Source organism: Nuphar pumila, chromosome 3 (genome assembly GCF_984573655.1).
Source record: "Nuphar pumila chromosome 3, dmNupPumi1.hap1.1, whole genome shotgun sequence".
NCBI classification, from domain to species: Eukaryota; Viridiplantae; Streptophyta; class Magnoliopsida; order Nymphaeales; family Nymphaeaceae; genus Nuphar; species Nuphar pumila.
Genome location: NC_143251.1, coordinates 10,911,159 through 10,927,647, shown reverse-complemented (window position 1 = coordinate 10,927,647; position 16,489 = coordinate 10,911,159). Strand labels below are relative to the sequence as shown.

Below are 16,489 nucleotides of genomic sequence, written 5' to 3'. Positions count from 1 at the left end.
CTGTTGAGTTTGTTTGATGTTTTATTCTCTTGGCAATGAGAAGTTAAACTAAAACTTGGTTATATTCTATGGTCATGCATGCATGCATATGAAAGTAGATGTGTTTGATATTGCCAAAGGGTGACTCCATATATTAGTCTGATGCATACATCTGTATGTCCACTATGCTTGCATGGTTCAAGGAATTTAACTTCCTTTTCCTGCATGTCCACATTTTTCTAGTGTAGTAATTTGGCTTTTAACTAATTTGTTTTATAACATTAATGATCATGATTATTTCTAATTGATGAGAATTATGAAGTCGGTCACAGTAATATGTCCACTTAACAAGTCATGACACAAAAATCTGCAAAATGATTTTTAACATAATGGTCTTCGTTTAGTAAAAATTAAGATGGAATGCAATTGTCCTTACACCTCCTTGTCTGGCAACTTTTAGTTGGCTTTTCAGCTACTAAATTTGATTTCTTTTGTATTTTTCCAGCCTAGGATTTATGTTGGAAGGGGAATGCATGAAAGTCAGTTTTCACTTTTCAAGTAAGTTCTTGAATTTTCAAATTCTGAGTTAGATTTTTTTCTTTGCTCACCCTGCTGTTTTTCATATTTGTTATATTACGAAGATAATGTTATTTTCCTTGTACTTCACCCTGGTACTTCTGTTGGATTCACTTTATTACTTTGTTGTCAATGAAAGGTACACTCTATTCTGGGTGCTGCTCTTAATCTGCAAACTGTCCTTCAGCTACTTCGTCCAAGTACTTTTATATTGTTACCAGTCTAAAGATTGGAGAATAGAAATTTATGCAACATTTTTAACCATGTTTTCTGCTGATTGTACTTTGTTCAGATAAAACCTCTTGTAAGACCGACAAAAGACATTATGAGTGTTCGTCATGTCCACTACTCATGGCATGAATTCTTCCCAAATTGTATGAACCTGGGATTATTATTTTTGTTTATTTATTTTATGGTGCATCACTTGTTTTCTGCACTAACTATTGTAATCCATGCAGCCCAAAATAATTTTGGTGCTATTTTGTCGCTATGGGCACCTGTAATATTGGTGCGTAGGCCTCATTCTGTTGATTGGTTTAAAGCATGAAAGGGGAAGAATTTCATGATTTGTCCTTTTATATTACATCTCATACTAGACCATTTGCTTTCTCAGGTTTATTTTATGGATACACAAATATGGTATTCTATATTCTCAACTATATATGGTGGTGTTTCTGGAGCTTTTGATCATCTTGGAGAGGTATGAACTTTTATGAGTTATTTGATTCTGTGGCTTCTTAATAATGATCCACTGTGAAGGAATTTGCAGAAATGAAATAATGATGGGTTTATCTTTTGTGGGGATTTCCTACAGTGGTTACTGGATGCACACAAAAAGTGGATATTTGTTATACAGGGAATACACATATTGTGGTTAATAGTTATGGTACAATGTCATTGTATTGTAGGAATATGGCTATTGTAGAGGCCAGCAATGTTTGCAATGCCATTTTATTTTCCAAGCGTTATGAACTAAAGTGGCTTAACAGAGAGATTATCATATAGATGGAAAGAGATTAGATTACACATGGGAACCATGATTCCAATAACATAAGAGAGAGGAAGCTATTACAGCCATATTTCTAAGTGTATATTTGAAGCAGAGGCAATAATGAGGGGATGTAAATATTTTGGGCATTGCTGAAAAATAATAACCAAAATAGAGGATCCACAATTATCTCCTTGTAGAAGCAAAATCTAAAATGGAGATTTGTTGGTTCTCTTTTTCATAACTTCATCTATGATGGCTTATTTAGACAGTTCTGAGGTCTCTCTACCTAATTCTTTCCCAAATGATAGCATAAGGGTTTTGACCAAGCCCTTCAGAATTCCAAACTTTCCTGTACCTAACTATGTGGACACATGCCATTCTAGATGAGAAAAAAAAGAGAGAATCACAAAATATGTCTTGGCATGAAAAGGAAAAACTAAAGAAAGAACCAATGGGGCTCCGCTTGTTTAGTTGGAGCTGTGAGTGCACATCACCTTGTGTTGGGACATAGCGAGTTCAAAATCCAATGGTACATTGTATAACTGGTGGGGGTCTGCCTAACTCCAGCTTGCCTATCTAAAAAAAAACCTAATGAATTGTGATTCCTATAATAATAGAACCATAGTTGACCTATTTTAACTATATTAAATAACAAATTTCAAATGGAAGTACATATGACTATAATTTCTTAAGACTTAAAATGTTTTACATATTCAAAAAGAACTTTTCAATTCACCTATTCCAACTACCAATTTACTTATAAATTTTTTGTTGTTTGCTTACTTTCTCCTAGAACATTCACTTGCGCTTGGTTCTAACAAGGAGAATAGGGGGAAAAGAGAGAACATCTTCCCATATCACTTCTCAAATCTACTACTTTCTTTGTTAACCTTCCAAAATAGCAAATCACCCATGCTGAACATATAGCATACTTGAATCTTGTTTTTATGGTTATTATAGTAATTGGTACAAGGCTTGAAAATTTAAGGAGACTTTTAAAAAAGTTAAGCAATACTTAGATCAGAATAAAACAAGTCCAATAATACAATATGCTCACAAGAGCAATATTCACTAAATGAGAAATACTCACAAAGCCAATAAGGGCACAAGAGCACACACTCACAATTGAAAAACAATAGTTTTTATTAATCTTTCAAATGCATAAAATATGCATTACATACAAGATGGGGTTAAAGCCTATTTATAAGGAGAATGAAGACTTGGCGTTAGAGAGAACCTAACGGCTAGTTCATCTAGCTGTTAGGTCCTCCTAACAACTAGCTCATTCTACCCTAAAGTAAAAACAATAATAAAGAAAGGATACAACAAGAACAGGCCAAGAAAACATGTGAAGTAAAAAAAAAAATACAAAGTCAAAAGTCTACAAAATGGCATGTGTATTGTAATCTAATACAAGGAAAATGTGCACAGTACAAATGCCACTAAGCGCTACACAATTACAAGAGTGTGCATAAATACATGTCCACTAAGGAAATACAAAAGGCCACTTATGGGCAAATACAAGAATACAATGAGCAGCACAAACACAACCCACTAAAGGGCTAAAGAGCACAAATAAAATAAATAAATTTATTATTAAGAATGCTTAAGAAAAGCATAAACTACAAGGGATATAAGTCCCCTATTTATATACAACAAAGGGAACCAAACTAGCCATTGGGAGCTCCCAACGGCTAGAAATCCAAAAGACTAGAATTCCCTTAAGGGCGTTAAAAGAAATAATAAAAAAAGTAAAATAATATACCCTAAATACATTCTAGACAAAAGAAAACATATATATATATATATAATATGTATAACATATACATACATACATGTGTAAATATATATATATATATATATATATATATATATATATATATATATATATATACAAACACATGTATATTAACATTCCCCCTCAAACTTATGGTGATATACCAAAAATTTGTCAAGGAGAAAATGAAACTTTGGAGAAGAGAGAGCCTTCATGAAGAAGTTGGCTAGTTGATATTTCGATAGAACATAAGCTAAGGTAATGGTCTTCTTCAAATATTCTTCACGAACATAGTGGCAATCCATTTCAATATGTTTGTTTCTTTTATGAAAGATATGGTTGCCAACTATATAAATAGTGCTTTTATTATCACAACACAATTTTGAGGGTGTTTGTAAGTGAACCCTCATATCTTCAAGCAATTTTTTCAACCATATAATTTTCATTGTTATAGTGGCTATAACACCATACTGTGCTTTTGGCGATAATAAAATTATTGTTTATTGCTTCTTGCACTTACACGACACCAGTGAGTCACCTAAAAAGATACAATAGCTAGTAGTGAAATGTCTATCATTAGGGTCTCCCCCCCAATCTAAATCAAAATAAACTATTAAGTCAAGAGAGGAGGAGGAAGACAACAAAAGTCCCTTAGAAATAGACTTTTATAAATATATAATAATTCTCATCACAATGCTCATATGCACTATGATAGGAGAATGTTGAAACTGGCTCGTAGTTTGAATTGTGTGGGATATGTTAGGTCGAGTAATTGATAAATATGTAAGTGCTCCAATCATTTGGCATTAAGGAGTGGGATCCTCTAGAGGTGTTCCATTATCTATCTTGATCTTTGCATTGATAACTTTTGGCAGTAGTATCTGACCTATCAATCATCTCAGAAGCAAACTTGGTTTGGGTTAGTAAATATCCACGAGGAGAATAAGCAGCTTCAATTCCTAGAAATTTTTTAAGAAACCCAAGGTCAAACACTTCAAAGTTTTTTTTAAGAACACTTTTGATATAATTAACTTATTGATTGTCTCTTGTGATAATCATGTCGTCAACATAGAGAAGCAACACAACAATACCTCCATCAAATGTCTTAACAAACATAGTTGTGTCAGTGTAGCAAGATTTAGATCCAAGTTTAATTATTATAACACTAAGCTTGTCATACCAGGCTTTAGGGGCCTATTTCATACCATATAAGCCTTTTCTAAGGTGAAAAACCTTTCCAAATGGAACCTTGAATCTAGGAGATGGATCCATATAAACTTCATCTTTCAATTCCCAATTTAAGAAGGCATTATTGACATCCATTTGATATATAGGTCATCCTTTTGCAGCAACAACAACTATGAGGGTTCTAACTAAAGTCATCCTAACTACAAGGGCAAAAGTCTCATCATAGTCTATGTCATATTCCTAAGAGTAATATTTCACTACCAATCTAGCTTTATACCTTTCTAATAATCCATCACTTTTAGTTTTGACTTTGTATACCCACCTGCATTCTATTGTCTTTTCCCCTTAGATAGGTCCTTTATTTCCTAATTTTTAGATTTATCAAGGGCTTCTAGTTCTAAATTCATTGCTTTTATCCACTCCGAGCAATCCTTGGCATGGTTGTATGTAGATGGTTCAAAATAGAAATGAATTCTAGTTAGGCATGCTCATAGGACATAATCAAGGGGAGAATGACTCGTAGGGCACAAACCTATTGAGGGGTCTAGAGATTCTATTAGATCGCCTAAGGTTTTATTGTTCTTGTTCTCCTAACTCAGAGTATTCTTCTATGGCACTTGGTTGTCTATCACTACCTCTTGTACCCTATTAAATTAGGGTATGTTCGGTTCTTACACTACCATTATTTTCACCATCTTGGATGTTGATTTGAGGTTTTCATTAACAATATCATCCACAAGAATATCATTGAATTTACATTCATCATTGCAATTTTTAGGTAATAATTCAAACAAATAAGAGTATTCATCAGCCTTTTAGGCATATTGTGATAAAAAACTCTCTTTTAATAAATAAAACATTTCTTAAAACATAGAGTTTGTCATACTTGAAATCATAACATCTAAATCCCTTTTGATTTTCATTATATCCAAGAAAAACACAAGGTATATAACTCTAGGTGATAATTTATCATTTTTTTTTGTTAATACAAAACATTGACATCCAAAATCCCTTAGTCTTAAATAATCAAGGGAAATTTTATAAATTTTTTCAAAAGGAGATATATTTTGCAATTTAGAAGAGGGATTTTTATTTATAAGACACACAATGGTAAGGGCGACTTTAACCAAAACTCTTTTGGCATATTGTTTGATATGAGAAGAGTCCTTGTTTCAATTATATGTCTATATTTTCTTTCTGCTCAACCATTTTGTTGGGGTGCATTTGCATATGATCTTTGGTGTAAAATTCCATATGTTTTCAAATAAATTTTATATTCATTTGACATGAATTCTTCCCTTGAATCTGGATGGAAAATAGAAATGTTTGAGTTAAATTGATTTTTAATCTTACTGTGAAAGATCTTAAAAATTTCAAAAACCTCTTATTTGTGCCTAAGAATAAATCCAGGTATATCTAGAACATCCACAAAAATAACATAATATACATATCTAACTTTAGAAGCAGTGGGAGTCGGGCCCACACATCCGAGTGCACTAATTCAAGGGGTTTAGAGGCAAAAAATTTCTTTTTCCAAATGGTAGCACTTTCATTTTCCATGGATACAATCCATAATGAGAAATTATCATGCAAAACCTAATGAGGTACAAAAGATAGTTTGGATATGCTAGGATGTCCTAACCTTTTGTGCCACAAAACAATATCTATATTTTGTACACTAAAATAAAATTTGTCTTTGAAAATAGTCAACCGATCATTATAGTAAAGGCCTCTTTCCAGATGACCTTCCCCAATCAACTTCTCTGACTGATGATTCTGCACCCAACAACAGGTCTATGAGAAAGAGACATTAAACCATGGTCAGTGATTTGGGAAACAAAAAGCAAATTCAAATTTAGTTTGAAAATAAATCTAATTTTGGGAATAAAAAAGTTTGAAATGTTTTTAAGATTTTCAATTCCTTTAATATCAAGGGTTGTTTATGGGTTGTACTTAAATTAGTGCAATAATCAGATAGCAAGGAATCATTTGGGGTCATGTGAAACGATGCTCCAGAATCTAAGAGACAAAAAATCTTATCAGGTGGTGAGGATGTAGAGACCACGACACCTATGATGGAAAATGAGTTCTTTAGAAGCAATTATACGGCCTCCACTAATTGAGACAAAGTCATGGTTCTAATGGATTTGGAGTCTCTGTTGGTTCCACTTTTGTCATCTTGGGAAGGACCCACAGATGCTACATTTTTCTTATCCTTTCCTTTTAGCTTAGGGAAATAGTGTTTGATGTGCCTTGGCTCTCCACAACTATGACAAATGATCTTCTTCCTCCAATCTTCAACACGTGGCTTTCCAAAGTGAGGCTTCCCAAAGTATGGAGGTTTCTATCTATTGATGTTGGCACCAAACCTAGAAAATGCAAACACATTATCTTTGGATTCTTTGGACTCGAACATAGTTTTGAGTATAGCCTCCTCCATGCATACTTTGGTCAAGGCCTCATGTAAAGGTGGAATTTTCTCACGATGGACAAGCCACCCTTACATGCTCAAATTCGGTCTTGAGACCCTTCAAGAAAATTTTGTTTCAAGAATTTGATTTTTTCTTTGAAGCGCATTGTTAGGAGTCTCCCATATTGGTTCCAACTTGGACATTTCATCCCATAGTCTTTTAAGAGTGTCATAGTACTCTCTCTAACAGACTTGTCACCTTGCTTGAAATTGTGGATGCGGTATTGTAATTCTCATTTGTGTGCGGCATTATGTATTGATTCATATCCTGTAATTTTCTGTTTCAATGCTAAAATGAGTTGCATGTTATGTTAATATGCTTGAATGATGATATGACATGAAGTATGATGTTGTGGCATGCATCATGATGATATATGTTGCGGTCATATGTTGTGAGACATGAAAATGCATGCATGCACATGTTAGTAAATGGACTTGTGGTTCGAGTAATCGATGTGGTGCCATGAGTGCACAAATGTGTGTCATGTGTTGGTGTGCTGTAAGGCATGAAAATCATGCATGCACACAAGGTGTCAATGCCCGGCACTTATAGACATGGGACTTCTAGACATGGTGTGGGCAGCTTATTTTTCAATATAGAAGTGTTTAAGAAAAATGGATACCTTGTCACTTGTCTAACATTTTTTAATGTTTAGACACAAAGTGTCCAATGTTGGACAATTCGTGTCTATCTTATCTAACCCCTCCTTTCTCTCACTTCATACTGAAAGTATGAAAGAGTCAAACCTAGTCAAGGAACATAACCCCTCCCTCCCTCTCTCTTTATTTATTGGTTCTCAACCCTACGAAAAGGGATTGAGAGCCTCCCTTACAAAGTAGAAGTGAGTCTCTCTCTCTCTCTCTCTTGCTATTCAAGGAGAAAGGGTTGAGCCAATTGGTGCATGGATTCTCTCCCTTGTGCTATTAACACAGCTGACCTGTGCTTAGCCTCATTTAAGAGCCAACTCTCTCCCCTTTTCATAGTTTTAATGCATATTAAATTGCATGGTGCCACATATGGGAGAGCAGAAATTAAGGTTGTTTCCTTTTTTTAAATAGTTATTTCATTCTTCATTTAATCAGTTATCTTTTTCTCTGTCTTTCTAATATATATATATATGAGTAATGAAATGCACCTAAACTGTCCTAAATGGCTTCAAAGGGACAATTTTTCAGGTGTTTACTCTCTTTATATAGCTTACTTTGTAGATAACATGCATTGGGTTAGGCATCTTTTTGTGTTTAGATGTGTATTTAGAGCAAGCAAAAATTGACAGCTTATATTGCACCAGAACTTAGGATAAGTTTGGCTTGCTGGGCCATGTGTGATTTTAAATCAAATTTGATTTGGAATCATATGAATCAAAATCTTGAGGCTCCTTATGATTTTGATTCTCATTTAAATTAGAAAACAACTCTAATTTGTAAAGGAAAATGGGAGTCCATTTCTCACCACTCATTTTCTAATGCTTGTTTGGCCATTCACTCATTTGTATGGGAGTCCAAATCTCATGGGACTTAACCAAACATGCCCTTAGTGAAAAAATAAATCAAGTTTCCCATCGAATCAATTCAATCCAAATCATGATTTTTAGTGATTATTCAATGATGAACTCATCTACAGGTTAGGATTAAGAGAAAAACACATGTAACTATGTTTTATAAGCATTTAGGACAGTTTAGGACATAAACTATTAGGAGCTACTCATCACTTTACCTATATGCATGCATGCATATACATAATTAATGCTAGGGTGCTTTGGAAGCATCTACACCCAACTATTTGATGCTATCAATTCTCATAATTCATGAGTTTTGTTGATCAGACCTTATAGATATGATCTACATGCATTTTTAGCAGAAAACAAGTTTTGGATCATGTGATTGTGGTGTACATGCATGTTCCTTAAGATCTTTAAAAATCGAGGGCTCACAATGTACCAAAATTTCATGACTTGAAAAATCATATTTTTATGTTGAGAAAACAAGATCCAAAGCATAGTTTGTATCAAACAAACTATGTTGAGTGCAGCTGTAAGGTCTGATTGAGAAGGTGCAGCCAACACCTATGGTTTCTAGGAGGTGGGTGTAGCTGCTCTAGGAGCATCATAACATTACTTTATATTTATATATATATATATGTGTGTGTGTGTGTGTGTGTGTCCACATATCTAGGTTTTCAAGGCTTGTTGTATTCCATAATTCATACTCATGTCCGATGCCAAAACTCGTGTCAATTTCCAAGTGTTATCTAGGTATTGTTAAGGAGGCTAAAAGTTACCAGGTTTATGGAAGTTAATAAAAAAATAATGAGCTTTAGCTTCTCTCTCCATATGTGTGTGTAAGAGTGTCAGAAATACAACAATGGCTACAAGCATTCCATTAGTGTTGTATCCATGTGTTGCAAAGATAACATTGGTCCCAAGCATGCCATTAATATATTTGAAGCATATGAAGATGAATCTATTTATCTTCACAACAATGGCATTATTTTGAGTACAGTAATTCAGCTTGACATGTGTTTCTACCAAGAGTTACGACTCTATGAGCATAATCTTTTTATTATACACACCTTCTTGTCCCATTTTTTCAGATACGTACCTTAGGCATGTTAAGGTCAAGATTTCATTCACTACCTGGAGCTTTCAATGCATGCTTAGTGCCTTCTGAAAAGAACCGGCGTAGCGGGTTTTCATTGTCCAAGCGTTTTGCTGAGGTTGTATACCATACCTGTCAAGAATTTTTTGGTTATAAATACTTGAAATTGTTGCTTATGTAAATCGTACTCTACTGTTTTTCCAGGTTTCACCCAGTAGGAGAACAGAGGCTGCAAGATTTGCACAGTTATGGAATGAAGTTATTACTAGTTTCCGTGATGAAGACCTAATAAATGACAGGAAAGGCACCCTTTGCCATGTTTGATAATGTCATATGTGAATATCTCATAGATCTACAACTTACTTGACTTATTCTGAATTATCTGCCTTATAGTAAATGTTTTGCTTATTACAGGGAAATGGACCTGATGCTGGTTCCTTATTCATCAGATCCTAGCTTGAAAGTCATCCAATGGCCACCATTTTTGCTAGCTGGCAAGGTCTGATACTTATGAATGTCATTTGCTATTTTCTTATGAATGATTTTTTTGGCTTTTGACTGGTTCATGCAGATCCCAATAGCATTGGACATGGCAGTGCACTTTCGGTCCAGGGATGCTGATCTTTGGAAGCGTATATGTGCTGATGAGTACATGAAATGTGCTATTATTGAATGTTATGAATCTTTCAAGCATGTATTGAACATATTGGTTGTTGGTGAGAATGAGAAAAGGTTTGTTCTCTTTTCCATGTGGCATATCCCTGCTCCATAGACCTTGTTGTTGTAAGTTCTAACTTGTTTTTTACTATCTTAAGAAACTTAAGCAAATAAAAACTGCTTCCTTTTGGAACATAATGAACTACTGGAACTTAGTAGTGAATTTTTTTGTTTCTCTTGAGTAATAGTGATTGGTTTTAACAGGATAATAGGCATTATCATCAAGGAAGTTGAGGTCAACATTTCAAAGAGTACATTTCTTTCAAATTTCAGAATGAGTGCATTGCCAAAACTTTGTAAGAAGTTTGTAGAGCTTGTTGAGATATTGGTAAGTTGCATATTCTTGTTTTCTTTGAGACACAATTTCTCTTATTAATGTACTTATATGTTCAATTTTTCATTTTCCAGAAAGACAGTGATCCAACTAAGCGTGATACTGTTATTTTACTGCTGCAAGATATGTTAGAAGTAGTTACCCGTGACATGATGGTTAATGAGATTCGGTTAGCAAATCCTGCATTTGATACTCAGTTTCCAATTGAATTCTAAGTTAACATAGACTAAAGGTTAAGTTCTGCTTGTAGTGAACTGGTTGATCTTGGTCATGGAAATAAAGAGGTAATCCCTGGTAGGTATGATCTTGCAAGTGCATCACAAACCGGGCGACAGCTTTTTGCAGGTACTGATCCAAAACCTGCAGTAGTCTTTCCACCTGCAATGAATGCACAATGGGAAGAACAGGTAAATAAGTTTCTTTGTGTATCTTCCAAATTTCTGATATTCAAAACACTATTCAGACTATTTCATATTTTGCATTTCAGATCAAACGCCTTTACCTGCTTTTGACTGTTAAGGAGTCTGCCATTGATGTGCCTACCAATCTGGAAGCACGTAGAAGGATAACATTCTTTTCCAATTCTTTATTTATGGACATGCCACGTGCTCCATCTGTCCGTAAAATGCTCTCTTTCAGGTTGGAATATTATTGAATCTTAGGAAATGGTTCTCAAATATGTACATCTCTATGATGTGTATTTTTAAAACTTTCTCATAAGTAAATCGAATATTTTCTGCAATAAGATGCCTTTTCTCTTGTAGGATATTTTATTTTCTTAATTAACTTGTCAAATTTGATAAAAACAAAAGGAAAAGATAAAGCTGGCCTTGGAGTTTGGTGACCCAAGATTGTCACAACCTGGCATCTCTTGGGCTTGATTCTCTTAGACTTATCGAAAAAAAGAAAAGTTAAATGTAATACCTTATACATGCAAATCTAATGCAAAATTTCAAAAGCTAAGATTTCTTTTCTCTAACCATGGATAAAAAACAACAAAATAATCTATTGGTGATGATAACATCCTTATTTGCTCAGTATTGCTAGTCACTGCCTTCCTTTATGAAAGTCGTTTCTTTTCTGTTGGAAAATAATATCTTTCATCTTAGGTTTGAAATTTTTCATGTGAAATCTTAGACATGAAGCCTCATTTAGTTGCATTTGTTGTGTGTTGCACTAATTTTCCTCCAAGAGTATCACTCTTGACTTGAGTTTCTTATTTCTTAGTCTTTGGGTGCCTTTCTCCTCAAGATCTATTTTGAAAGTATTTTAGTCCTTTAGTTTTTCTTTCCATTGGCTGTAATTTCCGACTTACGGCTAATTGAGCTCAACATCTTTCTCTGACTTAAACAGTGAATAAATGGAATCAGGCTGAAGCCCTTTTCATAAAATGTCCTTATCATATTCGTTTCATTTGTCTCATCTGTGAATTCTTATTATCTTTTCTATTATTAATATAGTTGTCATGCATTGAGAAAACTCTTGAATTGCATATGGCTTATGTAATCTTCTGATTGCCTTATCTTGAATTTGGATCACATGATGCTTTGATAGTGCTTGTCAGAAATAGAAACAGACATTCAATTAATAAATTTTTGTTTCACATCTTATTTTCTATTATGCCTGTATTCTAGGGGAATGTTGGTTGTTTCAGCCGAATAGTTCTTGAATCTTATAAAAAAAAAGGAGGAGGGAGGGAGAGGGGAAGTGTTTGGGAGGTAGGAAATGTTTTGTACCGAGAAAGGTTAGTTAGATTCCTACGGGGTATTAAATTTGAAGGTAGTGTCGACATAGGAGTGCCGAAAAATCCCTAAGATGGATGAGATGCTACTATCCGTCACCCTTCAGTACCACTGTTTAGTGTGAATCTCTGATGAAAGCACTCTATGCCTCTGTTTAACCCTGCCAGACTGTCCACACCAACCTGCTCCATCTGATAGCTTATGGCTATCGAAACATCATAAAACAAATATATAGTTAGAGAAACTACTATACTAGGTCCATGTTCTTATCCATGAAAGGCCGCTAGTTGCTTTTCTATTTTCAAAGATACAAATGTAACTATGTGTGCATGATATTTAGGTTAACTTTTCTAATTACTTTGGTGACTTGCAGTGTTATGACCCCATACTATAGTGAAGAAACTGTATACTCAAAGAGTGATCTTGAGCTTGAGAATGAGGACGGTGTCTCAATAATATACTACCTGCAAAAAATTTTCCCTGGTATATATTTTTGTTTAGAGATTCCTTTAGTGTTTGCCATATAACTGCTGTATTCTCCATCCATGGTTTAAGAATGTGAGTGGTGAAACTGAAACCTTTTTCCAACTCATGTTACAAATTTTGTCAGATGAATGGAACAATTTCATGGAGCGACTCAATTGCAAAAGGGAGAGCGAGGTTTGGAGTAATGAAGAGAATGTATTGCATCTTCGTCACTGGGTATCCCTAAGAGGGCAAACCCTTTTCAGAACAGGTAAATGATGTTATTCCCCATGCATGATTTTAAGGTGGAGTTTGTTTGCATCCTTATGAACATATCACTTACTGCAGTTCGAGGGATGATGTACTACAGAAGGGCTTTGAAGCTTCAGGCTTTTCTTGACATGGCTTCTGAAACAGGCATGGAACACATAACTTCTTGCTGTGTTTTGATGCCAAGACTTGATGTATGGATGCTTAGTTTATTTTTTGCTTTATATTGGATTTCAGAAATATTGGAAGGCTACAAGGCAGTTACTGATCCAACTGACGAAGAGAAGAAGAGCCAGAGGTCACTGTCTGCTCAGCTTGAGGCTGTGGCTGACATGAAATTCACATATATTGCAACCTGTCAAATCTATGGCAACCAAAAGCAAAGTGGAGATCGCCGTGCTACAGACATTCTGAACTTAATGGTTAAGTATGTTTCTCTCTCCCGACATTCACTGATGACCAGAGCCATATTTATGCACATGAAAGGAATTTTCCAGTCCTCTTGCCACCCATGGACCCCCATCAACTATTCACGTTCATTTTCTTATCATTCAATCTCTTAGACTAATGTTTTGATTATCACTAGCCTTTTATTTGGATAAATATCTTAATATATAATTCACTGTACAGATTAACTTAGCTCACTTTCTAAATTGTTGAAAAGGTCTTTCATGCATGTGAAACATAACTTTGGACCAAGTTGTAATGTTCACATGACCATTCAAATTTAATTTCTGCAGCTTGAACATAGCAGGTTGCATGCCACTATGGTGCAGCTTGTTCTTGATCACAAATCTAATCAGTGTCCTTCCTGTGTAGCTATCCATCTCTACGTGTAGCCTATATTGATGAAGTTGAAGAAAGAGAAAATGGCAGAGTACAGAAGGTCTATTATTCTGTTTTAGTCAAAGCTGTAGATAATCGTGACCAGGTAGTAATGTTTCCATTTGGGCCAGTTGCAAGTATAATGCTGGACTGTCATTTTTTCACACTTTTAATTTAGTTTCAAAGTAGAGGCATGATACATTTCTGTCCTTTTACTTTTAATAGGAAATTTATCGTATAAAATTACCTGGTAGTGCAAAGATAGGAGAAGGTAAGCCAGAAAATCAGAACCATGCAATAGTATTCAGTAGGGGGGAAGCTCTTCAAACAATTGATATGAATCAGGTAAACATTTGGAAATATCTCCTTTCTTTATATTGGTTGTTCTGCAACAATCTTTTTTATTCTATGTATGTTTTCGACCATGAGTTCAGGACAATTACTTGGAAGAAGCTTTTAAAATGCGGAATCTTTTGGAAGAGTTCAATGAGGATCATGGGGTGCGTCCACCTACCATCTTAGGTGTCCGTGAGCATATTTTCACTGGAAGGTTTGTTTTCCTTTTCCAGCATGCAAGTTTTTGCATAGTTTTAAGTGCCTTTTGTTTTAGGAATCAAGCCTAATTATCTTGAATAAATGCAAATGCAGTGTCTCTTCCTTAGCATGGTTCATGTCACTCCAAGAAACAAGTTTTGTGACAATTGGTCAAAGAGTTCTGGCAAACCCACTGAAGTAAGTCTTCTCCTCTTTAGATGTAAAAAACCAGATTTCCTTCATGTGATTTTTCCTATGCTTGTGCTTTCCAAAAAGATTAATAAGGAAAATTCAAGATCTGTTGAAGATGAAACTAAAGCAACTCTGCCCCTATTAATCAAGAACGTGGACAACTGGAATGAGAATGGAGAGGGTTATTATGTTTAGAAAAGCATTTTTATACTTTATTTTAAATTCTTTCACGTTAACCTTCAATAAAAAATGATGCATTAGAACATTAAGCAACAGTGAACAAAAATGTGCCCTCACCAACATGCTACTTTCCTTCATTCAAGAAAAGCTCCATACTACTTTTAAGATGTGGTCAACAATATGTTTGGGTTCTGTGTATTAAATTTCCACAAGTAAATTGATTGTTATGATTTTACTTTTAGTTTGTTATTTATGGATACTGGTCTCCCAGAAAAAGTGTATTATGCATTGTTATTGGTTTTTGGCTCCGTCCAGATAGCAAAAAACCTGAAGCTTGCTTGGATACTGGCTAGTGGTATCACGCCTAGACATAGGGATGTCAATGTATCGAATTTTATCTGATGTTCGAATGAATCCGACTCCTGTTCCGTCGGATTTGGTAAAGCCAAAACCATATCCGATTTTAATCAGATATGGATATGTTTTGACTTTTTTGCTACCAAATCCGAAAGATATCCAGATTTTGACAGATATCCAAATCTGATTGCATGTAAAAAATTGGATTTTGTATGAGCTTCTGGACATCCAAATCCATACCTGAACTGAATCCATTTAGCTAACATCCGATTAATTGGATCTCCTACTGGCCACATCCTACCCGAATCTGAACTATTTAATTCCTACCTAGACTGCACCAACTGTGCCAGCTGCAAGACTTGCAATCACTGGTATAATTCTGAAAATGGGATGTGTCAAAAGATTGACAAGATGCTGGAAATTGTAATAGGACCTTATCTTTGTGCACTCAACCATGATGTGAACTTGCAGGAAGCTGCCATCCTGGCAAGGTAATTTGGACCAGTATCCCGTATCTAAATGTCAGAAACCAGTAGAATTTAGATGTGCCAGAATATTGGTTGATCACAACTCTTTATTTATTTATTATTTCATTCATCAAGAGTTGTTCCAGATTCATATTTATGCCTTTGAAGTTTGGGTATGACTATAGATTGTAAACTCAATATAGGATTGCCAACTACTTGGTTAAGGTCTAGTTCTGACTTATGTAATGGCTATGTAGGCAATGACCTTTTGGAACTTGAAATTTATCAACATCTCTAATATTAACAGTATGTCGTAGTAGATGTTATCTTTCTGATACAGTATTGTCTTGCTTTGGTTTGCTCTTGTAGGCAAAGTCTACACTTGTAGCTTGCAATCTGCTAGTGCACATTCATACATGCATAAACCCATAAGTTTTTATTTATGTTAATGCTTATATTCATGTGGGGGGAGCGTGTGGAGGTGGAGGGTTGGGGTCAACATGATTTCCTACTCAATGTTCCTAATTAATTAATTAATTAATATAGATGTGTGTATATATATGTATATATGCATGTATGCTTGCATATATATGTGTCAGAGAGAAGGGAGAGGGGGAGGATCAACCTTGGTAGTGAAAAGTGCTAGGATCCACCTAGGCATTGCCTAGAGGCCCACAAAAGAATATAATTATTTAAAATAAAAATATCAAAATATAAAAAAAAAATTAAAATTTCAAATTTCAAAATACACAACAAGAACATGATTAAAATATTCTAAACAACATAAATACACAAATATAAAATACCGACCTTGGTGTTCTCCCACC

General features: G+C 34.7%; 1 protein-coding gene and 1 non-coding gene across 2 annotated transcripts in view; both read left to right on the top strand.

Annotated features, from left to right (window-relative positions):
- LOC149841942 (callose synthase 5-like) overlaps nucleotides 1–16,489 on the top strand; it is an 83,535-nt gene that overhangs the window by 36,697 nt on the left and 30,349 nt on the right. Inside the window, exons 16-36 of the mRNA XM_090000554.1 lie at nucleotides 485–537; nucleotides 695–755; nucleotides 848–929; nucleotides 1,014–1,063; nucleotides 1,169–1,255; nucleotides 9,575–9,697; nucleotides 9,784–9,874; nucleotides 9,990–10,078; nucleotides 10,151–10,311; nucleotides 10,501–10,624; nucleotides 10,705–10,799; nucleotides 10,881–11,037; nucleotides 11,118–11,269; nucleotides 12,746–12,855; nucleotides 12,983–13,108; nucleotides 13,186–13,254; nucleotides 13,345–13,534; nucleotides 13,927–14,038; nucleotides 14,158–14,277; nucleotides 14,367–14,482; nucleotides 14,581–14,664. Of these exons, the coding sequence (XP_089856680.1) occupies nucleotides 485–537; nucleotides 695–755; nucleotides 848–929; nucleotides 1,014–1,063; nucleotides 1,169–1,255; nucleotides 9,575–9,697; nucleotides 9,784–9,874; nucleotides 9,990–10,078; nucleotides 10,151–10,311; nucleotides 10,501–10,624; nucleotides 10,705–10,799; nucleotides 10,881–11,037; nucleotides 11,118–11,269; nucleotides 12,746–12,855; nucleotides 12,983–13,108; nucleotides 13,186–13,254; nucleotides 13,345–13,534; nucleotides 13,927–14,038; nucleotides 14,158–14,277; nucleotides 14,367–14,482; nucleotides 14,581–14,664 (2,252 nt within the window). The remainder of the gene's footprint in view (nucleotides 1–484; nucleotides 538–694; nucleotides 756–847; nucleotides 930–1,013; nucleotides 1,064–1,168; nucleotides 1,256–9,574; nucleotides 9,698–9,783; nucleotides 9,875–9,989; nucleotides 10,079–10,150; nucleotides 10,312–10,500; nucleotides 10,625–10,704; nucleotides 10,800–10,880; nucleotides 11,038–11,117; nucleotides 11,270–12,745; nucleotides 12,856–12,982; nucleotides 13,109–13,185; nucleotides 13,255–13,344; nucleotides 13,535–13,926; nucleotides 14,039–14,157; nucleotides 14,278–14,366; nucleotides 14,483–14,580; nucleotides 14,665–16,489) is intronic.
- On the top strand, nucleotides 13,185–13,263 carry LOC149841943 (small nucleolar RNA J33). The gene has a single exon (XR_016431224.1). It is a non-coding gene; the product is annotated as a small nucleolar RNA J33 (small nucleolar RNA).